We start from the raw sequence: 26,470 nt of genomic DNA, 5'->3' as shown, positions 1-26,470 counted from the left end.
GTCTGTAGCAGGCTATAACCTGGAAGGCAGTTTCACCCATTGTTAGTTGCACATGGATAGTCTCTGATGCTTGGTGCTTTGCCACCAACCTGGAGGTGTGGGTATCTTTGATGAATATCAATACTCCCCCTCCATTTGTGGTTCGTTCCAAGTTTTGGGGCTGAAAAGCATGGCATGAGGTTAAACCTGGTAGTGCTGGTGTGCTCTCAGTAACCCTGAATCAGGCATCTGTTACTGCACAGCTATCGATGTTCTCCATGCCAAGGAGAGTTTCGGGTGCATGCATCTTGAGGTTTAGACTTCTGGCGTTGGGTAGCATTACTCTTAGTTTCTTATCCCTTGTGATACCTATGAAGGTGGGTTTGTCATTTGAGCCTTGCCTAACATAGGCACTATGGGGGTAGCAAGAGCCTTTGCCAATATCTGAAAGCCCAGGGGTGACAGGTGCAGGCCGTCCCTAGCGAAGCAGGTGGTTCAACAGAAGATGAATATGTGAAGGTGTAGTGCCTGTGATTAGTTAGCAGTAGCATATATGACTGCTCACGTGGACACATGCCAGGTAAGTCATATGCACTGTCACAGGCAATGCACATGTGAACAGGACAAACAGTGACATTCTGTCAAGTGAGACATGGACATACATATAGTAAGCTATGCAGATGGCACTAGGAGTCCACAGAAGCTCTATAACTATGCATTGCAGGTGTGATCAGTATTCCAGGGTAATTGCAAGCAAACATGCATGCAAACAAAGCTACAGTAAACAGGGCTGCATGTAGTCCATTGTACAACAAACAAGCTGTACCACTTCCAGTAGGTAACACTGCAAATATGCAGGCACTATGCACATGTACATGGAAATACACGGGTCAGATGGCTAGGGTCCAGTCTCAGCACACACAAGTATACAGACCATGTACTGTCAGGATGTACAATAACTGGATGGAATCCCATGTGCTCATACCTGCAGTAATACACATGTCAAATGACAGACACTGAGCCTTCACTCAGTGGTTCCATACTTAGTAAGATGTATGCTACCTGGCCTGCCACCACAGTATCCCTGACATATATGTGGACTCTCCCTCCTGTGACAGTTAGTTTTGTGTGTTGGGGCTGTCTAGCATGGTATGAGATGTGAGCTTGCAGTGCTAGGGTGCTCCTGTGTGTCCTGTACCAGTCGTGTAGTACTGCACACATAACATCCTCAAACATCCGCATTGCAGAGTCCAGTGTGGGCAACATGCCACTTGCAGTTTACATGTCCATCATTGCGTATTACTACATTCATTACCTTATCCCCTGTGCTACCTATGTATGTAGCCTTCTGTTGACATCATTACCACCAGTATGCCAACATGTGCAGATGATACACTATGGTACTTACCATGGGTGTAGACAACAGTACATGACAATCACACCCTTACTGCATCAGGCATGCTGTGATATACCCACAATTAATTCAGCACACAGTACTGTTAACAACATGATACTATTACTACACATCTATGTGGTCACTCTGTGCATCAGCAACATGTTAACCTGTACCTGCACAGTTGTTACAGATTGCAGGAGGTGGCACAGTTTCATCATATGCACAGGGTGTGAACTTGGTATGCCTGAGTCAGCCACCGATACCACCGATTGACATGTATGTGTATGTGTGTTGGTGAGGGACAGCAGTAGAAGGTGGGGCAATGTTGATGCAGTGTGTGCATGAATGCGGTAGCCCTAGGTGTTGTCAATTCGCATGTGTGTATGGATGCACAAAGTTCCACCTCATGGCTGCCATATACTGGTGTTTGTGGACAGCCACAGACTGTACCTGCCAGGTCATACAGATCAGTGTCTCTGGCCACGGACACGGTACCTGTGCCTTGCAGGGGTGCTACGGACCATATCTGGTACCAACCCAGACTGGGTACTGTCATCAGAATCAGGTGTTCGTTGACTGGACACAGATCCCTGTCGGGCCTGGCCAGAGCCACGTGCACGTGGTCTCCTGGGGTGGTCTGATGACAGCACAGACCCAGCATTGCTGGGGCTGCTGCTGGCACTACGGGGGCGACCGCGGCCCTGTTGTCGTCCACGACGACTGCCAGCTGCTGCTGTTGCTGGCATACAGCCACGTCAATGCCTCAACCGCCCACCATCACCCTGGCTCATGGACATGTAGTTGTGGAACCGGTCTAATATGTCCCCACAACATCTATCTATGAAATCAGTGAAATCACGGATGGCAGCCGCAATGTCACGCATACTGTCAGTCATGGCTGTGCAACATGCTGTCAGCTCCCTCAGACCCTGTCTGGTGTACTGTTCCATACGTGACTGTGCCTGCATGACAGCCCGAAACATAGCTGAGATTGTAAGACCTCTGTGGGCACATCTGACAGGGGCAGTATGCCCACGGATGCTCCCACGAGAACCCCTGGACATCTGTCTGTGTGGTACCATCTCTGGGCCATGCCCATGGCTGCTGTGTGGGGAGGCATGTGCCACAGATACCACATTACCCTGGTCAATGCCCACTGTATGCTGTCCATCACCTAGGGACATTGGTGACAAAGGGTGTATTGGCAGGATAACTGTGCGCATTGATGGGGTCGACAGCTGTGTACAGTCAATCGGCTGACCAATGGCAGACCCCTGGCATACCTTCCTGTGCCATTACACAGATGTCATCATTATCAGTACCCATGGCACCTGATTCAGGTTCCCTGCTACATGACACCAGAGCAGCACCAGAACCTGTGGGAGGGAAACAGGAAACACAGTTTACAATTTCTACACATTACCAGTGATGCACACATGCACACATGCACACATGCACAGGTGCACACATGCACACGTGCGCACGTGCACACATGCACAGGTGCACACATGCACACATGCGCACATGCACACATGCGCACGTGCACACATGCACATATGCAGACATGCGCACATGCACACATGCGCACATGCACAGGTGCACACATGCACACATGCACACAGTTTCACACAATTGTACAGTACTCAGTATGCGGGATAAACACACAGACACAGACACACCTACATGCATACAAAGAGCACTACTAAGTGAGCCGAATATTACTATTACTATCAAGACTATTACAGGAATTGTTAATACACACTCACCAGCATTCATAGGCTGCATTGCTGTTACACCGGAGGAACCTGCAGACGTGAAGAAACTAATGTCAGTGGGCACAACTGTGCCATTGTTACTGAGTATGATACAGGTCAGTAGTACAACAGTCGCCTTTCACAGGTCAGCTGCTAATATTGAGGATATCACACTTGCACATTAAATACTATGGTGACAGCTACAAACCAAGGACACACCTCACACATGCATTAACTACCAGTGTACACAACATTCAACTATACATATGGCATATTACCTGCACGTTCACTGTCTTGCTGCTGCGTGGCTCCAGCCTCCATCATAATGCATGTCTGCTGCTGTTGTTGCTGCTGGCGAACTGGAGCCACTACACTCATGAGTAGTCCCTCCAGTCTGGTGAGTGGGGGATGTGTAGCCACCCCACCACCTGTGGCGACCTGTTGCCTGTGGATATCTGACGCACGCTGACAGACATTTCTGATTAAATCACTGCAGTGATGTCGTACCTGCTCATATGTCCTATTATGCATGCCTATGTCATTTACCCGACAGACCAGGTCTTGCCACAGTGCAGCCCTCTCCTGCTGATTCTGGCTGGTGCGGGAAAAGAGTATTGCATAATCCCGCACCAGGCTCTGGTGTATCTCCTCATCCTCAGCTGTGGAGTAAGTGGGATTCCGTGGGTGAGCCATGTACCTGAAAAAGAAAATAACCTGATATCAGCAATATATGTCAGCAGAATTTGGCACACATACTACACATGCTACTCAACTGTTATAATACAACATATCTCACATATATAGCATCTGTCTGTCTATTGGTGGATACACATGTAAATGGCCAGGTATCAGTGCTCAGTCAGCAACTGTGCAACAGTACCTGGCACACTCCATACGACATACTACCAAACCCCAGCAGTCAGAACACTGATTCAGGTCAAGAGCACCTCCTCACTCTGGGGGTTTGTATCTAGGTACTGTATGGCCTACATCATCAACTACTGTGAGCTGACCACACACTAATTGCCCTGGATATACATATCCCACCTCCACTACCAGCACAAACGACTATAGTGTATAACATTACAGATGCAAACTTTACACTTTGTAACAGTGACATGGTATCCTTTCAGCCCACTGGGCCAGTGGCAGATACAACCCACAATGCTGACCCCTACACAATTGCTTTCTACAGACATCTCCGAGAATGCATGGATCATGCAATCCCATATATGGCCAAGACACTCTCCACAAAGGGACAGCATCCTGTCTGATGGACCCCAGCCATAGACAGATTGTATTACAGAAGATGGAAGCTACTGCAAGACAGAGCATAATTCCATAAAGGGAGGGCATGTCTGAGCAGCACTAGTAAGGATCTATTTTCCATCATACAAACATCCATGGGCAACTTTGAGAGGGAAATCAAGAGGGACACTGCAGATAACTAGAAGGCCTTCTTCAGTTATGTTAGCAACCTGGTCAGAATCCATCCTCTATGCCCATAGTTAGTACACAACAACAAATATTTCACTGACACCACAGATATTGACAACATTGTGGCAGAAAGGTTCAGTGCAGGTGTCACCCCACCCTCTCCCCCAAAATAAGACATAGTTATCCCAGCTAACTGTAACCTCCCTGTCATCACAGATGTCCAGGTGAGAGCCGCCCTCAGGAAAGCAGAATACACAACATGAATGGGACCTGATGGTATCCCCAGTTGCATGCTACATAAACTCTGACAGGAGCTAAACACACATATAGAAGTGCTATGTAACACTAGCCTGACTACAGGATATGTACCTGTACACTGGCGCACAGCAGCGGAGGTTCCACTCCATGAAGGAGGCACCTCAACATACCAATACAATACAACACAATACATTACATTACAATACAATACTATACAATATGCTATTGCCCCTGGGACTGCAGCAGCATACTGTTCTGCTACGCTGACCATTGTGACACATGTGGTGTGATGGTACCTGCTGCTGTCACACAGTTACACAGGGTGACTCATATGGCATATTACCTATCTGACTAACATTCAGCAGGGGTATGTGTGACATGTACTCATGGGGAGTCTTGCTTCTTAACACTGTGTGGTTTATTGCAGGGTATGTCTTATTTGTGGGTAGGAACTTTTACCTCCACATGTGCTCTCTATTGCAGTGGCATGGACGACACACAGCAGTCATTTAGGTTGTGGATGGTGTGAGGTGTTACTATGGTTGTTGGACATCTGTCATGGGTGTGACTTACGTATGTAAATCCGGGAGTGGTAACCTCTATGTGGGTAGTATATGTGTACTCTGTGGAGTTGTCAGTCACTGTGCATTGGTAATGTGTTTGAGTGCATTGTCACAGTGTTGTACATGTCACTGTGTCCTTCTCCATATCTGTAGCTGTCATGTGAGGTCCATACCATGGCATCCATTATGTGGTGTGGAGGGGTACACGACCTACATGTCCATAGCTGACACACCATGTCTGCTGACACATACCATGTGCAGGTATTCCAGGAATAGTGTGCCACTGTGAATATCATTGGGGCCACTATTGTACACATGTATGAAACCTGTTCACCCCTGACACATGCAGTGGTGGGCAGCCAATCACATATCTGGTGGTTACTGGTGTAGGTGATTTGAAATGTGGTATGGTACTCTGGTTTTGGCACTGGTGTTCACTCCATGCCTTTGTCACCAGGCACCTGTTGCAATACATCTGTACACATGTGCCTCACTCAGAATTTATATACATCTCTCTCTCTCTATATATATATATATATAGATAGATAGATATATCTATATGTATATATATATATATATATATATATATATATATATATATATATATATGTCTGTATACATATACACATATATATATTGATGTACATATATTGCTATAGATGTGGAGAGGGGGGGGACACAGAGGGGGTGAGAGTGACAGAGAGGGTGGGACAGGGTGTGTTGAGGTCGTCATATACAGTCATACCTGTAGATAGTCAGATCAGTCTGTCTATGTATATGTATCTACATATATCTATATCTGTATGTGTGCATTACATATATATGTTTGTACATATTCTATCTATCTATCTACATCTGTCTATGTATTCCTACATTTCTCTCTATGTATGTATACATATATGCATATTATATATATATATATATATATATATATATATATATATATATATATATATATATACACATACATACATATGTTGACATACATACGTATCCATATGATAGACAGGTATATCAACATGTTTGTCTACCATACTGTATACACACACTAACATACTGCTAAACATACATAACTGTGAAACCTACTTTGTACATTGCACTACAACCTACAGTCAACCTACATTGATATGTGCACATAGATGCTCTCACATACAAATGTATGTACAGCCTTCACTGATAGTTGCTGTATGTTCCCTGCCCTTTACACATCTTCATATACATATGGATACAAACCAATGACACATATGGAGGGTTCACAGTATGTAGACCTTTATAGTATTACTTTACATTACCTGTGTTTGTCACTGCTGCTTGTTTTGCCATCTGGTTATCTGTCCTGCTGCTCCACGTCCCAGTTGTCAGCTTTCAGGTGGCTGTTGCTGAACAGTTTTGTTTGTGTCTGCTTAATTTCAATTTTCTCTGCCTCTGTCTCTCTCTCTGTCTGTCTGTCTGTCTGTCTGTCTGTCTCTCACGTCCTCCTCAGGGTGCAATGAAAGTATTGCATGTATGGACTGGGAGCACAGCATACTTTTGTAGGTATCTGCATATGCGCATGTGATGGCCTCTGCACCAATTGTTAGCCAGCATTTGCTAATTGCATGCAGCCAGTTGTGTACTGATTGCAGTTATCACTGTGATTTCAGAACAGTGCTATAAAAAGGTATGTGAGATAGGTGTAGCCCTTTCAGATTTTAAGGGCAGGGACCATGCTGTTATGCTGTGGACAATGTTCTGTGAGTGTAAAGGTTGGTATCTCTCTCATATTTCCAGCTGTGTTGTAGATTAACATTCCTCCATTCATTTCTCCAGTTTCCTGTACTAACTGTGTATATACACTGACACCTACAACTACTACTACTGTCAATGTGTGTGTGTGTGATTTCCTTTCACTTTTGTTTGCACTTTGTTGCTAAGGCTTCAATATTTGCTCTTTACAGTCACTACTTGTATGCCTGCTAGGTGTCCTGACTGTAGTGTGCTGCTGTAGCTTTCCTATTTTCCATGTACATTCACACCTTGGAATGCTTGCTATATCTGCTAGGGTGTTACAGCATGCAGTGTGGTCTGGCCATGGTGTGGGCCTTGACATCTATTAGGGTATTTGAGTATGCTGCTGAGCAGGCCCCAGAGACTTTCAGGTTCATCTGTTATCTGCCTCATGGAATGGTACATATCAGTGGGGTACACCCATTAAATTGTCTGGTATGCTGCAGTTGTGACTGTGGGTTAGCATGAGCATATGTATTACTACACTTATTCTGCCATGCAAGTGGTGAATACTTTCAGGACTCCATAGTTACCATTGCATGTGTTGTTACACCTTTCTGCCTACTGTTTGTACATTTCACATGGAGTCTGTGGGGCATCCCTGTAAGTCATTCACTGTTGCTATGTCTAGGCTCTTAACTATTCAAATATGGTGGTGTCAGACCTCTCATGTGTACAGATATTTGCAGGTTGTCCACATTTCTGCCTCATATTTTGGTCAATATCTCATGCACAGCTTTTTCTGGCAAATCACTCTGGGCTCAAGTCAGAATATAGTGACAAACATTCAAGTTTCAGACTTCATACCTTTCCAAACATCCCACAAAATGCAGACCCTGTTACTCTCTGAACTGTCTGCATTTGTTGTAACATTATTTGTAATGTGTCCCTGGTTTTGGGCCTTTGCTCCACATATTTTATTACTTGGTCCGGATGTGTTCCTGTAAGAGGTTGTGGGGTATGGGCAGTGATTATCCTGCTGTGAGTATGTGTGTGGCTTGCAAGATGCTATAGTGACATTATTACCTACTAGCTACCAACTAGCATGGCTGTTTCTGTTCACACACTACTATTATGGAAATCCAGTAGTTTTGACAGTAATTCTAAATGACGTGCTTTGTGTACTACACATCTATATTCCCTTTACATTCATTCCTACTATTACATGATATATTTATTTTAGCACAGTGTTCTTGTATAAGAGTCATGGCTTAGTGGTAAGTCATGCAGACTACTGTTTCCAAGGTCCTGGGTTCGGGACTACCAGTGGGATTTTATTTTGCTTCTGAACTGACTACAGGACCTGTCAATTAAAGTGACTAAGGCACTTTTAAGCAGTTGTAACCAGGTTAGCACTGGTTTGCGCAGAGCTCACGCGAGACTGGCGTTAGCTCACAAGCACACAAGCGCACACCCGCTGACAACCGCTTAAACATGCTTAATCTTGCGCACACCCGCGCTATTTTCTTTGAAAGAAATGAAAATGGGGAGACAGGACAGTGGTGAAAAAGGGGTCACAAAGAGGGTAAGACAGTAGGGAAACAAGCTTGGGTTTTGCAGGAGGATATAGGTAAGGCCCATAGCTGCCCATTCCTTCATCAGCAACAGCTGTGCATATGTTTGTAATTTGGTGTGACATTTGATACCTTCCACCCCTGAGAGAGGTGTAAGGACAACAGTAATACTTGTTGTACAGCCAATTGTAATTGATAGTTTCCATGTCTGGTAGACATATGTGCGGAATGGGCAGCTATGTATGGGGCATAATTTTTTTGTGGGTACAGAGTGCCCTTTTTTTTTTTCAGGTGAGAGTGGTATGTCAGGTGAAGGAAGTCGGTACAGCTGGGGAGGTAGGTTGGATAGGTAAACAGACAAGACAAACAAGAAGCATACAGGGGCGGTGTATGACATGTGTGGGGGGGTTACACAATTGACGGGGATGGAGGGTTGGATATCCAGAGCCCATGAGCCCACAGATGGCAACAGTGGAACTGATATCCCCACCCATAGGCAGTTGCCACTGTTCCTTCACTGCCCAGGATGGGGCTGTGCTGGGGGCTGTGTAGGCTGGGCAACAGGCATGCCCATAAGTTGTGCCACCCATGCCTCAAGCTGGCATAGGGGCTCGAGAACAGAGTCCCGAATCTCCCTACGCACCACAGTCTGGACGCTACGGAGGGTGAGTGGTGTTTCTCCTCCGGCTACACTTGCAGAGGGGGGGTGAGCCCCATCCCCTGCAGTGCTTCCACCTACAGGTGGCACATGGCCACCGGAGGAGCGTCCAGAATCGGCACTAGTGCCATGTGCACTCGCCAGCTGAGGTGGGAGAGGTGGGTCCGCTGGAACCCGCCTTCCCTGTCGTCCTATGTTTTGCATTATGTCATGACAGTTTGGGTTAGTGACATATAATACCATTCACAATTAGTTGTAACAGCATGCATTAGTATTCCCATTAACCAAACACCCAGATATTCACACCATTGAACAGCATGCATAACACATGCATAATTTGAACAGCAATACACAGTCCAACAACATGCAGGGTTAATTGATGGCAACAGGCCATCGGGTTTGGATGTATGAACAGGGCAGATGCATCAACGGACATGCAAATATATATGACCCAACAGGACAAACGTCCAGGGGTGTTAATTGCGATTGCACATACCATTTTCACGTGGAATGGGTTATATGTGGTTATAGGGTGGGGTGAAGAAAATAATATTAACACCTTCAAATACCAATACATATGCTGTACAGTTCTAATAGCTACAGATATATACACAGTACTGTTCTAACTACAGTTTCCTATATGATAACTATTTCAACTTGGTGATAGGACTGTTACTGCAACATCAATATAGATTTTATTGTTCTTCATACACATTTCATATCTAGCTTTGTTCAGCTACATCATCCTGCTACATTTGCTTTATATAGCTGTAGACAAGTGTGGATGTTTGGTATATCAGACAATCATACTATCTGCATATTGCAAACTGAGAGCAACATATCCAGATTTTGGGATACACATTCCAGATGCAGCAACACTTTGAACAGATTTTGCTGTTTGGTTTGGATTCTCACATGCATTTCATTCTGTCTTGACTGCAGTATACTTTATTCAGTGGTTATTACTACTGTATTGCTGGATTCATGACACTTTCTCACACTCTCTCACTTGTTTTCATTTTACTATTTAGGATGGTACTTACTTCTAGGCTTTATTGACATGTTTTACCTGTAGTTATTACAATCCTTTCCAGCAGTCTCACTTCTGTCATGTTTCAGTATTTCAACAGGGATATATTTCACACGTGATTTCATCATCTTCTGCAGCTATACATTTCAGCCTGCTGCAGGTTGTGTACTATTTTCTTACAGGTGGGGCATTTTTATTTCAGAATTTATGTCAGACATTTTCATTTTTCTGTTGGGCTTACAGGCTGAAACACACTTTTGTAATCAAGCAATACTTGCAGACACTTTCACACTGTTACTTGCACATTTTATTCCTTAGTGACTACACTGCACTCTTTTGCTGACTGTCATACTTTTATATTTCTTTACAGTTACTGGTAGTGGATTACTGACCTGCCTGGTGGCGCAACCGCACCAGCCTATCGCCATAGGCTCTGCAGTTCGCAGAACGGACACCTGCAGCTGTAATATAAATGAAGTAATATTGGAATACACAGCTCCATAATATCAGCTAGTTTAATTTCTTACATGCATAATTAAATGTAACTTACTCAGTAGTGGGGCGCTGGGCATTTGCCGGGCTTCCTGGATCCAAAGGTTCAGTTGGTCCTGTTTGCATCTCTTCAGGTCCGCATGGTGGTGACGGACCTGCTCACCAGTCCTTGGAATCCCTGTGGCACTGGTGAGATCATGAGCCATCCGGTCCCACACCTCAGCTCTGTATGCTCCCCAGAGGACCTGGCCCTGCATGAGTTGGGCCTCATGATTGTGGACTAGGAGCCAGACCATGTATCTGGACTCCTCAACGCCCCACCTCTGTGCTCGAAAGCAACTACCCTCTCCTACTCCTGTCATTCTGCCTGCAGTTCAGTTCTACAATCGTTTATGCTGTGTATTCCCGCCTATGGGGCTTATAAAGTCCGTTTTTCCTGCACATATCTGTGATTGGCCATTTTGGAATTGTATCAACTTCAGTAAACCTGCATTGTCATGCTCCAGTTTTTTATTCATTCCTATATATTAGCTATTATTGCATTTATAGGTACTGCTGTCATGGCTTAGTGGTTTGGTACTTTGACTATGGTGTATAGTATCCTGGGTTTGAACCTGGCCACTACTTTTTATTTTTTATGACTGTCTAGACATGCTGAGGGGTGTGTCTGTTAAAGGCAGTTATGATAAGGCTTGCTCAACGCTGCCCGTCGGTTAGCTTGTTTGCGCGGTGCGTAGCTCCGCGCAAACGGGGTACGCTGGTTTAAACCTCATTCGGCTATCGGCATGCATATTACGCTCAGCTCAGCTAGGGGCACTTAGATTCAGCATGTTAAACCACTGCTCAGCTACGGGCACTCATTTTGCACCAGTTAAACCACTGCTCACTTACGGGCAGATGCACTCACCCTGTTAAACTGTAGCTCAGCTATAAGCACATCTGGCATTTTTTATTCTTTTGTTACCTCACATTTCTTCAATATAAATGGGCTATTTCATTACATTTTACATAAAATGTGGTTTTATGTATACATATTTGTCAGGGACTTGTTTCGTGCTTATTTTGCTAAAAATAAAAATTGGCGTTGTGGGGGCTCAAACCATGAATGCCTGCTTTTCAGCCAACATCTCTACCGCTACGCTATTGCTTCTTGGCTTACTTTGCATATTTAGTTTTTATATGCTTTCCCACTGACTGCTAACTGTAGCTGCGCTACGGGCACGCCCGTGCAAACGAGCGCACTCACGGTTAAACATTTTTACAATTTAAAAAAAATATATAACATGTTTATTTATATATTTTCTGTTCATAGTCTGTGGGGGCATGTGTTGTGCTGTGTTTATTCACATTTCCATGGACTCTGTCATGGGTGTTTACTTTGGGCACTTTTACTCTTCTGGGGGCATGTCCGCTTACAGGGCTCGGCCTACGGACACACCCCCTACTGTCTTACACGGACCGTGTTAGCCTTAGGTGTGATTCAGCATGCTCTCATGAATATGCAAAGCATGCTGACATCACTCCGTTTAACTGCAGCCTCCATGTAAGAGTTATAACTCTTACACGGAGGCTTCGTGAATCCTGCCCTGTGAATTATTCGTGACACAGTTGTGCCCTATTCATGAATGTATCTGCATAAATATATTAAGGAAATGTTTCTTGGGTTTCAGAATTCATGCCACACTCCACTCAGCGGAATCTATACTTAACTAATATGTCTGTCAGGTACATCAGCAAATTTTGGAAATGTTTAAGACCATCACACTGTTAAAAGTAGTGACACTTTCTACATTTGTAATTATCCACCTGACTGACTGTTACCTGTATTCTGAAACTCCTGAAGATGTGCTATATATACAGTTAAAACATACCTCAGGCTGTGCATTCTTATTGCGATTTGTGAATGCAAATTTTTTCTTTAAAGGACATGCTGAAGAGGACTCAGGCAAGGCTATTAAGTACATAGGCTCTCTGGTGAAACACCTTACTGGAACAAATGAATACTATCTGACTTATTTAAAACATACATATATCCTATTATTGAATGTAATTTTACATTTTGTACATACACACAGGCAAATGTCATTTGTCTGGAAAAGGTTCAAAGGATATTCACAAAAAGGATAGACCCCTTGAGAAAATTAGACTATTGCTCTAGGTGTAAATATTTGAATTTGTTTTCTGTTAGTTAGAGATATCTACATGGTAAACATATACATGATTTTAAAACATTTCATGATGTTAAGTTTCCAAATTTTGTTTGATGTGAAAGTTAATAATAGTTTAAGAACTTTAAAACATAGTAATGTGAAATTTATTACTAAATTGGGCAAATGTAACATTAGACATTTGTTTATTATTGTTACTAAGCTGCTGTACATATAATGCAATTTAAGGGATTGGACTGTTATAAAAGGGGTTTGGATGCTTGGTTTGGTAGGGTGTATGAATCTCCATTATACAGATCAGTGCTCCTTGATGGCTGTAGGGTCTAAGCACTGTCTTCTTGCTGGTTGGTCTGACTAGGTCTATGGTTAATCATTGACCATACTAACAAGCTAATAGAAAATCATTGAAATCCAATCATCGAATGTCCATCCATGGAATGAGCTCTTCATCAAACCTATCAGCTAACAAAAACAACTGGTCAGTATTGAACCTGTGAGGCAGGGAAAGTAACTATTTGGCCAACACTTCCCTGTCTCACATTTCCCCACTGTAGTGTAACCTCAGAGTTGGTATATATAGTTGGGGAGTGTGGGGGCTTTGGGTGGGTTCGAAATACTGCCATTTGTGAGATGCAGAAGTATTGGCCAACTAGTTACTTTCCCCAACTCACTGGTTTGATGTGCTCATTCGATGGATGAATGTTCAATAATTAGATTTTGATGATGTCCCATTCAGTTTTTAGTCCATTTGACGATTAACCATAGACCCAGTCTGACTTTATAGTCAAAGTCAATAACAGCACTGCTGAGTCATGTCTCCAAGATTGCATATTTAGGAATTTGGATAGAGAGTTACCCACACTGGACATCTTCAAAGAACTTTTCAAGATACTAGACTTGATAAGTTGCAGCTGCGATTTTGGTCACATTTTAGTACACTGTCTCTGTAAAGAGAGATGCAGAGGATGTCTTGGAAAACATAAATTTTTCTGGCCAATAATTCCCACATATGGCCACTAATTCCCATGTAAACAGAATCAATGAATTCTACTAGGCTTGAGACAGAAGGACTTATTGCAGCAAAACTGAGAAGAACAGTATGGGAAAAGAGATAAGGGCTCATAACGGAATCAGGTTTACTAATGTGTCTTTTACACCATAAAGAAGTTATGTGCTCTGCTCTCACAACATGCAAGTTTCTAGAATGAGATGGCACAATGCTGTATTCAGTATGTAGACCAAGTATAATACACTTAGTAAATAGAAAACAATAATTGTGAAGTAAAATTCCAAGACTGCAGGGGATAAGAAATTTATTATAGGCACTTATTTTTTTTATTTGGTTTTAAAACAGTAGATAAATCAATTATTAAATAAACAAATAACTATTTACATATTTCCAGAGCTGATCAATACATCATTTATACCTAGCAACAACAAAAAATATTTGTCAAGCAAGTCTTTACGTTTAAGCCAAGATTTATATGAATTTGTAATATTAGAAGTTGATGCAGCTGTTAGAGTTGTCATCTCACAGCAAGAGGTTCTCCAGTTTGAGTCTCAGCTGAGTTACCTTTTGTTCAGAGTCTGTATGTCCTCCCTGTGTTCACATGCATCTGGAGCATTTCTCCCCATGCCTCCACTGAAAATGGGCTGTGTCCCACTTGGACTTTTGCGGTAAACAAATGTTAAATAAATAAATAAATTATGGTATGCAATTCACTTCTGCAAACAATTTTGCCATACTAATGAATTCAACACTAGAGGGGTAATTTTACTTTTCCCATTTTTAGTAATTTTTCTGGCTATAGCAAGAATAGTCCAAAGAAGAGACACTGGGGTATTTGGAATTATCTCAGGAATCAGAACATTAAATAAAAGTAACAATTTAGAAATATTACATCTATCTGACCATAGAGCTTCCAAAAAGGGGAGATGACTTCAAATTCATGTACCATATGTGTCCATTCAGCTATTGTTTCAGAATCACATCTCTAGGATTTAATTCTGTTTGATTTATATATAATTGTAATTTTGTTAGGAGTGACAGAAGCTCTGTGTAAGAGTTTCCAAGTGAAATGTTTCCAATATAATCAAGATGTGGTTTTATCTGCAGATTTTAATATTATTTTTTGTATTCTTCAGAGAAGTGTTCATTACTAATTTCTAGGAAATAGTTTCAATAGGAATTGTCAAAATATGTGAAATCTAATTTAAGAATTTTAAAAATTTGTGACAAATATGATTTATTTTTCATTGCATTATTATTGATATTTATTAATAATTCCAATAATTTGGGGGACAATTTATTATCTAGATTAAATGTGTTATTTATTTCTGTGTTCACAAAGTCTCTAAATATTTGAAAAATTAACCAGTTCTCAAAATTTAGATTGTATTTGGAACTTAATTTTTCAGCAGTATCTGTATCAGTGCCATTTAAGAATTTATGCAAATAATAGGTTACTTTGTTGTTTCAGTATTAGCATTTTGTTGAAATTATGAGTTTTTAAGCAGTCATTTGTGTATGCAATTGGAAACAGAAAGTATGAAGTCTTTAATACAAAGGTTAGAATGTTTGGACTTTTGGAAAGAGGAAATGTTATTTAAATAGAGAATTTTATAAGAGGGTATTATTACATTTACACAAAAATCTTTTAATAATCGGATAAAACTATTAGGGACTATTTGTTTATGATTTGTTGTGATATGTTTATGACTTACCAATAATATTTCTTGATGTATTTGGTTCCAGTTTGAATCATAAAATGAATTTATCTGCAACTCTGTAATATTTACAATTGTTGAAGTAGCATACAATTGAATATCAGGGAATCCTGATCCACTATTATCCCAATCTTTTCTGTGCCAATCAAAGGAAACTCTTTGTTTATTAGGATGACAAAAAATTTAAATAGTTCAAAATCTTCTTTTACTTTGATACCATTAATGTTCTTATTGGATCTAATAATTTTACAAAGGGTTGTATAGCTAATGCAATAAAGTAATGATGATAATAGACAGACTTGTTTTGTACTTTTTGTAATTTAAAGGAATTAGAAAGAAAAAATATTTTAACATAAGCACAAGAGTTACAACTTAGAAATTAATGCAAGTAGCTCAGGTGAGAAATTATACACTTTAAGTGTTTTAAGCAGGTACGACCAATTAACTGAGTCAAAAGCCTTATCTAAATCAAAACTAATGATAGAAAGTTATTTTTTTAGTTTTATTTGCATAGTCTGTTAATGTATGCATTCTTATTATATTACCCTGTACTTGTCTATTTAAAATAAACCCAGTTTGAGCATTGTTAATTAGTTTAGGTATTAGTAGATTAATTACTTTAGCTAAAAGGGACGTGAACATCTTATGTCCACATTTAAAAGTGAAATGGGTCTGTATGATTAGCACTTTGTAGGATCCTTATCTTGTTTTAAAATAGGTGCTGTAAGGGAATATTTCCATAATAGGGGGACTTCAGCAGTTGTTTTTTATTTCTCTATAGACGTTATCTAATATTCTAACTGCATCATCCCATAGCATTTTATATAGTTCTGGTAAAAGACCTGGTACCTTATTATTTTTAACTTTTTTGTTTGATCTTTTATTTCTGTTAAAGTGAATGGTCTGTCAGTTTTTTATCTGTTCACTTGTTATTTTATTATAACATTTTCCCTTAGAAAAGTTTTAACTATATCATCATTATCTAGGTTATTTGTATTATTGCTTATATTGTCATAAAATATTTTAAAGCCCTCAAGAATACCTTTAATGTCTGTTCTTTTTCATTATTTATGTATTATAATTTCTTTAATACGATTTGTTTAATCATTTTCTTTGATCTAAGAGCAAGTTTGTGCAGGTTTAAAGGGTTTACTTAATATGCCTGAAGTTTAAGTTTTCCAAGTTTATTGAAACTTTATGATTTGGAATTGTAACATATTTTATATTTAAGTTTTTAAGTTCAGACTGCCTGAAAATCTCATTTGGTTTTAGATTTTAACTTACATTTAACTTTAGTGTATCTATTTTGGCCTGTAGTGTATTCACTTCTTTGTCCCATGCTCTTATTTTACTAATATACCAGCTTGTAACACAGGACAATGTCAGATACTTCACTATTCATGTTTATTTCTAGGAAATGTTTGATCTCCTTAACATACCAGTCCTTGAATCCTTTTATTTTAATAATGCATGCTGGTAGTTTTCTGTGATGTATTAAATTGTCAGTTTTTAAAATAATATTGAAGATTATAGAATTATGGTCCGATAATGGACATGAAACTCTTTCTTCATTAGGATCTTATATGTTTTTTTAGGCCGCAACCTCACTGAACTAAGATAGTCATTTTTCCCATTAAGGATGATAGCTGGGGTATGGTGGAAGATGGTGTCATTAGATTTGCAGTTGATGTTTATTTATGCCTACTATTTCAGGCATGTTCATAAAGTGAGCCATACTGTTTGAGTAATTTATATTTTCAGTTGGAATCATTTATTTTTTCCCACATCCTCACTTGATCTGATCTGGTGTAGCCTGATTGGATGCATCCCTATTTTCTTTTAGAAGTTGCTACAAAAGTATGGTTGGCAGTACCTCCTTCCAAAATAACTAAACAGTCTATCACCCCAGCTGCATGTGGTACCTAGGCCACTAGTCTGGTCTAAATCTCTAAATCAGTGGTGGCAAGTTCAGATAACATGCTCTATACCATTCTGACCTAACCTGGCCTGTTTCTTGACCACTGTTTTTGATACTCTTGATTTTAACATGTCAGGTCAAGATATTCTTTTGTAAGTAGACATGCAGCCTACTACCACATTACAATGGTAAAATAGTGGAATAATTATTTTTTCTAGTTTCTAAAATCCTAGGCTTGAAAGTGACACCTGGCTTTGAATTTCCATACTGTTTTCTACTGCAGTCTTCTACAGTGAAAGGATTTTTAGATATGGCATCTTGCTGTTACCTCTGTTTATTCTGTCACAAGGTTATGGTTTTCATAACAAAACAGTCCTTTAGAAAAATGTAAATGTAAACTTTAGATGCAGATATTTGCAATATAAAAAAGAGTAATAAAATGTAATTTAAATGCATATTTTAGTAATGCTAACAGTACAAAAAGTGAATGCTAAAGGTGGAAAGAAATGTTTCTAATATAATTCTTGCACATGAAGGGAAATAAATAAATAGGATGAGTAGAACAAATGTTATTTTATTGATTTATCCCTCATTGACTGGGACAGTACAAAAAGTGAATGTTAAAGGTGGAAAGAAATGTTTTTGGAAGAACTCTTGCACATGAATGGGAAATAAATGAATGGGATGAGTAGAACAAATTTTATTTTATTTATTTATCCTTCATTGACCTGGTTTGTCTCATTAGGCTAGTAGCTGCCTTTCAGGGAGACCAAAGGTAGTATTGTGCTACTAACAGAAATTTGGCCTGGGCATCAAGGAACTTCCCTATTCTTTTCAATAGGTGCTATAGAATCCTTTACATGTCCCTAAGCCACCACCAGTTCAGGCAGGTGAGACCTCAGTTTAATGTCTTATCTGATGGATGACACACTCAAGAGTGCAGCATCCCCCTTTATGCTGCACTGCAGTGTCAGCAATCTAACTACCTGGTGCAGGAATAGAACCCACAACCTTTGTTCCAGAGGTAAGTGTGCCATTGACACTAATTTGGTTGTAAAGAAATAAAAGAAGAGACTATAGCAGAATTCACAAAGTGAAGCTTGAACAAATATGCTCATTCATTCATAGTACAATGCTCACTTTATTGTGTCAGGATCGCAGTCGAGCTGAAAACTAGCCAAGCAAACAACACGTGTCAGATAGAGAGATCCAGTCATGGAATATTACTCCATAGCAAGACATGCATGCATACATTTGCACACTGCATACACGTGGGCAATTTTAAGGATCAGCAAATTACCCAGTGATATGTTTTGGGAATATGGAAAAGCTGCAGACCCTGGCAAAAACTCCATGCAGACTCAAGAAGGACATGCTGACTGTGCACAAAAGGCATCTCAGATGGTAAGCAAACTAGACAATCCATCATAGTAAGGCAGGAGTTCTACCACTGCCACAACCAACAGATGTGCTATCAGAGGGGCTGATCAGGGACAGAAACATAAAGCAAACCTTAACATTTGTTACTAGGCTGCCTCAAAGCTACTAATATGTGATAATGAGGAACCTTTTTCATATGCTTTGTATCTGCAGAGTCTGTTTCTTCCTAAAGTTAATAGCTTGTAGTAATAATCCCATTTTGTGTTTCAGCCAGTGAAAACTGTCAGATTTCAAGATGATAGCCCTCCTCCATCAAAAAAGCTAGACCCACAAGTATCATTGAACAACCAAAGTTTGAAGCAAGAGCAGTCAAGTGTGGGGACAGTGCATCGTGAAATGAAAGGACCTGAAGGGTCACTCTTTCTTCATAGCAGATCTAATTCATGTCCAGTTCCAACAGAGAACAACAGAATTTGGCACAGGAATACTGGATCATTGGACCTTTCTTCATCCAGTATTCCAACAATGCTGCTACAGACTTCTGCAGCAAATCTACGCTTAACAGAGGCTACAAAACGGTATTTCTTCAACTTTTTATTATTTTGTGCTTGCAGAGAAATGATAGCTATTGCATCAATAACATACTAATAACCTTTCTGTCAAGCTTCCCTTCCATTAACAGGAAATCATGGAAAATAATTAACTTAAAGCTTTGTCTCTTTTAAATATCATCAGTATGTTCTAGTTTGATTTAATTTTAAATACTGCGTATTCATATTGCAATGGAAGCGTTTTGTAATTATTTTGAGATTTTTGTTCTATATTGAATAAAAAGGATATTTAACACTGCTGGTGTAGATTAAGGAGTGTAGGCTAGTCATTAAGCCATTTGTTAAGAAAAGTATTTGGTGTACAGGAAGGATAAGCTTAGAAACTTTAGTGGAAATTAATATTTCATTGGAAAAAATGATTTTGCAGCATTGCTATGCTGAAGACTACCTGTTTTTATCACTGAGGAAACAAGCAAGATTTAAGGGGTCTATGTTTGGCTGCTAAATTTTAAAAACTGCAAACTGTTAAATACCGAACAGTTAACATCAAAAGGTACAAATAGAGAACAGCAACTTCCGCAAAATGAAAGCCATCAAATGGCCATAGTTGGGAACAACCAGGAAGTAACATGACGCATAAGGTAAGTGAAGGAAAACCTATTAAATTTGCCCTAGTCTTCACTGTGGTGTGATCACAGAGTTGGTATATATAGTTAGAGGGTATAAGGACATAGCCCCCCACATTTGGGGGTGTGGGGGCAAAGCACCCCACCTTGGTTGGTTGTGTTCTTGATGTTAGCTGACTATGCCCATTCGATGGATTTATTTTCACTGACATTCTTTGCTATTTGTACCGTATGATGTTAACCATTCAGTATCTAGCCATTCGCAGTTTTTAAAATTTGGTAGCTGAACTATGATTTCAGTGCATAGTATTAAGTATGTGGGAAAGGATGGAGCTTGTGTTGGGATTAAAAAATATACACCTGAATGTTCCTATTGGAGTAAGCATTCAGATAAATGGATTTTACAAATTCTTATTCCCTACAGTTTCCTAATATTTCATGAAGATAAGGTATTTCTGTACCTCTCAGCTGTCCAAATTTTCACAGATTGTTCAGATTTTTGCCTCATATTTGTGGTCTGCTCCTCATAAAATATATAGTTTTCTGGCAAATCACTGAGGTTTGAAGTCACTAAATAATAACATATATTTGAGTTTCAGACTTCATAACCTTCAGAAAATGCATGCTAGCACAAATCTTGTTACTCTAGCAATTGTCTAAGCTTATAAGAGCAATATTTAAAATCTGTCCCTATTTTTGGTCATTTGTCCCCCCATTTGTTAGGCTATGTCCAGATTTCTTGTGCTAAGAGGTCAAGAGGTACAAAAGTAACTGCTTCATGGTGATAAGGCAGCACTTATAATATATTAGGTTGCCATTTCCTGTTGTTTCATTTGTCACATTAGTCTAACAAGTAAGTTACTCAGTGTCAACAGTTTTAAAGTAGAAGCCATGATAACAGTAGACTTCAAGAGAGGCCATAGGACTAATATTGAAATATATCCATGCAAATACTGCAGTCATCTTTTACACTTGCAAAAGATTTCTCTTCTTTGGGGTAATTGCTGTAAATTACTGTATATGTATTTATATGTACACATACATGCCCACATACATAAACGCATGTTTGTGTGTGTGTGTTTGCGTGTGCATACATGTGTGTGTAGGGCTTTCCGCTGTCATAAAATCAAATGTTTCTTCTTAGAAATTATTACTCTCCAGCAAGCTCTTTTTTTGTCTTTTTATATTAAGAGGACTGATGAATTTCCATCTAGTAGCAATAGGTGGTAGCCTAGTTGTAGCTCAGCTATTACAGGACTCGTCATAATAGAAATGCACTTTTCCAATGTCTTCTCAGCCATTTTGGTGGCTATGGACAAACTGAGATAATGTAGCAACTGTGTTATAGTTCATAGGTTCATAGAAAGTTACCAGGCTAGTGACTCTAGAGCCCTTACAAGCCTAGCCATATTTATCGCAAATTGTCAGTGGTTAGGTGGGTGAAGTTCGCAGAGGTAAGGGTCTATGGTAGTCGATACCAGCTTCCTCTGTCCAGGAGAGACATGGGTGCCACCCCAGGAGTGAATTTGTGGTCACCCATCCATTGATCTAGGTTGCATTTGAAGAGGGTCAGGACGGGGCTCTGTTTCATGTGAACTAGAGGCTTGTTCCAGAGAAGTAGCAGTTTCCTGGAGATATAGCTATCACGTTAGTATGACCTGCTCATTTCAGAGGCTAGTTTAAGATCTCTGGAGAGAGTGACCCTCCTGCAGTTTGATTTACGAATGTGTAGCATTTCCATAAGGACTGGGTCAGAGACTGCCCTGTAAGCCAGGCACAGGTCACCCCTTAGCAACCTGTAGGAGAAAAAATACAGTGACAGGGCTTTCAGTGTTTTCTCATGAGATTTGTTTTGTGTACTGTGTAATTTCTTGGTGAGAAATATCTGTGGTCTCTCCAATTGTTGCAAGTTTCTGGTGAGGTACATGCAGTACAGGGCATTGTACTCAATTATTGGTCTGATGAGGGATGAGTATAATAGAATTATAACATTCTTAGATCTAGATGTGATGCCTTTACTTATAAGATGTGCCACATAGAAGGATTTCCTTACTACTGTGGATACGTGGTGGTCAAAGTTCAAATTGCTATCAACCTAAGTACCCATATCATGTACCACTGGGTCTACACTTAAGGGGGGTGCTGTCTATAATGTAATTAGTAGGGATGTCAGCTTTCTCAAAAGGAATAATGATGCACGTTATTGCATTCAGCTTTAATCCATGGCTTTGGCACCAATCATCTGTCTGCATTAACCCTGTCTTCTGTATATTAACATTGTTGGGGAACTCAATGATTGCTCCCAGTTTGCAATCATCAGTGTACTTGGTCAGCCATAGGCCACCCAAGTTTGCCTGGACTTCTTAGAAATAAACTTCAAATAGTAAGGGGCCCAGCACAGAACCATGTGGTATGCCACTGGTGACTGGTCATTTACTAGATGTGAGGTCCCCCACTTTGACAGTATGTGCCCTGTTGGTGAACAAGTTAGCTACCCATCTGGAAATGTATCGGTTAATTACCTATTGGGAGAGTTTCTCTATAATACCTGAGTGGGGGATTGTGTCAAATGCCTTGGCTAGGTCAAGATAGGTGGTATGCACTGTCTTTCCCTTGTCCAGGGCCTTGGTGACTTTCTCGAAGAAGCCAACCATGTTTAACAGGCATGATCTACCTTGAACAAATCTGAACTGGGTTGGATTCCGAGTTAGAGATTACATATGTCCTTGTAATTAGGTCCATAATGTTTCTTTCTATGACTTTGCAGATGAGGCTAATCAATCTTATGGGCCTATAATTCCCAGGGTCAGTTGATGGCCCCCCTTTGTGCAGCGGGATTGCTGTTGCTGTCCTCTATTCCAGGGTAACATAGCCAGTTCACAGGCTGTGGTTAAACGGGGACCAAGTGGGTCTGCTAGGTCATGTTTTACATTGCTGTCCCATTGATGCCATTATTCTGGGCTTGGAGGGCACCAAAATGACCTGCTCTCTTGAGATAATAGGTTGGGAAATGGTGGCAGGTATACCTTGGGGGATGACTGGAGGGGATGGGGGGGTGAAGTTTGCTCCAAATCTGTCAGCTAGCAGGTTGGCCATTACCTCCAGTTGAGTATGGGTGGTGCCATCCACAGGCGGTTCAGCACATAGCTGAGTATTCCCATTTGGATTTTGGACATAGTTAAAGAATGCCTTGTGATTATCCTTAGCTAAGGAGGCTATTTTTGCTTTGTAATTGGCTTTGGAGAACTTGACAAGATCTTTAATTTGCGTGTTTAAGCTAGAGAGGGATTTCTTCCTCTGCTGAGTCATTTCTCTCTTGCTCTTGAATATTAGTTTCTTTCTCTTGTTGTATAGCCTGTTTATACTAGGGGTCCACCAGGGTGGCTTGTTTTTTTTTTCAGCAAGACCTGGTTTTAATCTGGTCAGGTACAGTCAATTTTTATACAACTGCTTAAGTGGTTATACAGGGCATTGGTGTACACTCTGTACAGGAGTGGGCTTTGAAACTTCTTATACTATCACTTAGTAGGAGGTCATTTATCTTTGAAAAATTCTTAAGCATTTTTGAGCTTGATGATGTAACTGGTCTTATAATTACATCAAACAAGACTGATTTATGGTCCGATCTTACCAGGGACTACATCACAATGCAATGTTTTCCCATGTTAGTGAGTACTATGTCCAGGACATTTGAGCCTCTTGTGAGTGTGCTGACCAGCTGTTCCAGAACATTTGCATTGACAAAGTGCAAGAACCTCTGAGCCAGCATGTTTGTGGTCGTGTATGTTTCCCAGTTGATGGTAGAGTAATTAAAATCACCCATGAGTAAGATGTTAGTCTTTATGGTAAATGACTCCAGTAAGTCCAGGTATGTGGTATGCTGTTTCATGGTGGGGGGCCTATAGCTAGCTATGATGTGGTAGGGGTCTTTGCCTGTAGTTAATTGGACATGGTGTAGCTCAAGAGAGTTATACTGTTTGTCCAGTCTCGGGGTGTACTTATCCTTAATAAAGATGGATACACCACCTCCTTTGGTTCTTTCATGTTTAGTTTTTGGTCTGAATGTATGGAAGGCATTGTAGCCCTGCATGGTTGGGGTGCTTTCCGTGCTTTTGAACATGTCTCAGTGACTGAACAGATGTCATTATCTTCCAAAGTGAGGAGTGCTTCCAGGGAGTGCAGTTTCTTGTTTTGACTCCTAACATTAAGCATCAGTACCTTGAGTCTACCTAGAGAGGATTTTTTTTTATGTTAGGGGGTTGGTTATTTTGACACTGCCGGAAAAATGCACAATGGGGTAGCTAATGCCTTTTCCAGTAAAATCTAGACAAGGCAGGTGCAAACCAACTCTGGCAAAGCAGCATGGCCTGTCGAACATGTTTTCCTAGGCTGACAGATATTGGAACCCCTTGGACTGACACTAGAAGCTAAGCCAATCATTTTTTGCTTGTATTGTGGCATCATCCTTGGAGAAGGTAGAATGCTGCTTAAAGCTAGGATTATACCTGCCTCTAACACCTAATCTGAGAGCTCAATCATGTCTCTCTTCATATAGTCCAGTCATTCAACCCACATGGACTATGATGGACTCATACCGGTACTTATGGTTGAGTGACTTGAATGTTTGAGTGACTTAACGGATCCTGGCACCTGACAAGAATCTAACCATAACCCACTCCTTATCAAGCCTGGTGAGGGGAACATCCATGTGTCTCACAATGGAGCCACCTATGACCAGTACATTAGGTTTTGGGGTGTTACACCTTATGGGCTTATTTGTTGAGACATTGGTGTATGTGTTATTATGCATTGTGGTTGTTTTTTGCATTGCTATGTGTAAGTGGTTTCTGTTTGGGAGGCCTCTGATCATTTAGTAAGTTTCTAGTGAGTACCTCTGCATATGTGGGTTTATGTGTCATGTCCTTTTTTAATGTGGGAAGTGTGTGTGCTGACAGCCTGGCTGGCATTCAGTGTGCCCTTATGTGAGAGTCTTGCCTCCAATTTCATAGTGTAAGTGCATCTCTCACATAAAGTATTTGTTTGTTTCAGGAGTAAGTGGTTGTCAATATACATGAGACAATTGCCACATTGCATCAGGATGCCGATATCTCTCTGGCTGGCCGGAGAAATGATGGGAAACTGCCCATCCATGATAGCAGGCTGTTATTGTATGTTTTGTTAGGGAAAGGAATGAGTTAGTTTAATAGGACTTTGATAGTAGCACTGAGACTAGAAAAGGGATCTATACTTTGTGTAGGCCAAGGCTGATCAATAAGGCAGTGCTTCTCAATGTGCAACTGAGTTGCTCCTAGAGCAGCAGGAAAGCTTGGACGGGTTTCACTGACAGCTGTTTAGGGAAAAACTGAACTTTTAGGTGTTTGCATCTATACAGGGCACTTCTAACCGATGCTGCCTTAAAGAAAGAGATACAGTACGTGGGAGATGTAGATACATATAGTCACTGAAGACAAAACTGTCACACACAGGTACTCATAATAACAACCAGTACAACCAGTTTGTCAGAGAAACACATGCTACACCCACCACACATAGTATGCATCCCACACATAGACTAACATATGCTGAGACACTTAAAGGCACTCCTTCCCACACTCCAGTGACCTCCCAGACACTCCATTTGTAAAAATCTTCCTCAGCAAACCCAAAAGCACTTTACAAAAAGAACTCCCAGCGCTATACATACAATCTTACCAAGTGGATCCTCATCCACTAAGCCCATAATGCAAGCCAACACACTAGCCAGGACTCTAGTCACAGGGGCTCCATTGTGCAACATACTGATGACCCACTCACCAGGCTGAACAAGGAGAAAGCAGTGGTCAGTTGCATATCAGGAGCCAGGATCTGACAATTCACACATTCAGTCAAGTCTTTGTACCACAGGAACCAGTATGATTCATTTATACTCTATGTATCTCTAAATGAGCTGAGATGTCCCTCCCTAGACTATCTGAAGAGAGACATTATGGTGCTCTTAGAATGTGTGACCCAGGATGGTATGTGCGTGGCACTGAGCAGCATCCTACCTTCACCACGGATGACAATGCAATATGAGCAGATGATGATTGACTTTAATAACTGGTTTAGTTTTTGGTGTCATTCTAGGGGGTACAATATTTGTAAGCTTAGCAGAATATGGCCAAAGACCACGTTGCTTTGGCAAGGATGGTCTGTACCTGTCCCTTTTAAGCTTTTGAATATTGGCAGAAGCATCATCCTTCCTCATTGAGC

The 26,470-nt window shown here is 40.8% G+C and overlaps 1 protein-coding gene across 2 annotated transcripts in view; it reads left to right on the top strand.

The window, feature by feature from the left end:
- SH3RF2 (SH3 domain containing ring finger 2) overlaps positions 1–26,470 on the top strand; it is a 1,223,737-nt gene that overhangs the window by 1,162,714 nt on the left and 34,553 nt on the right. For both annotated transcript variants that reach the window (XM_044064026.1, XM_044064025.1), the window contains exon 9: positions 19,312–19,619. In XM_044064026.1, coding sequence (XP_043919961.1) covers positions 19,312–19,619 — 308 coding nt within the window. The remainder of the gene's footprint in view (positions 1–19,311; positions 19,620–26,470) is intronic.

The sequence above is a fragment of the Protopterus annectens genome, chromosome 2.part2 (assembly GCF_019279795.1).
Source record: "Protopterus annectens isolate FY-2018-M chromosome 2.part2, PAN1.0, whole genome shotgun sequence".
Taxonomy (NCBI): Eukaryota; Metazoa; Chordata; order Ceratodontiformes; family Protopteridae; genus Protopterus; species Protopterus annectens.
This window is presented reverse-complemented; position numbering and strand designations above follow the sequence as displayed.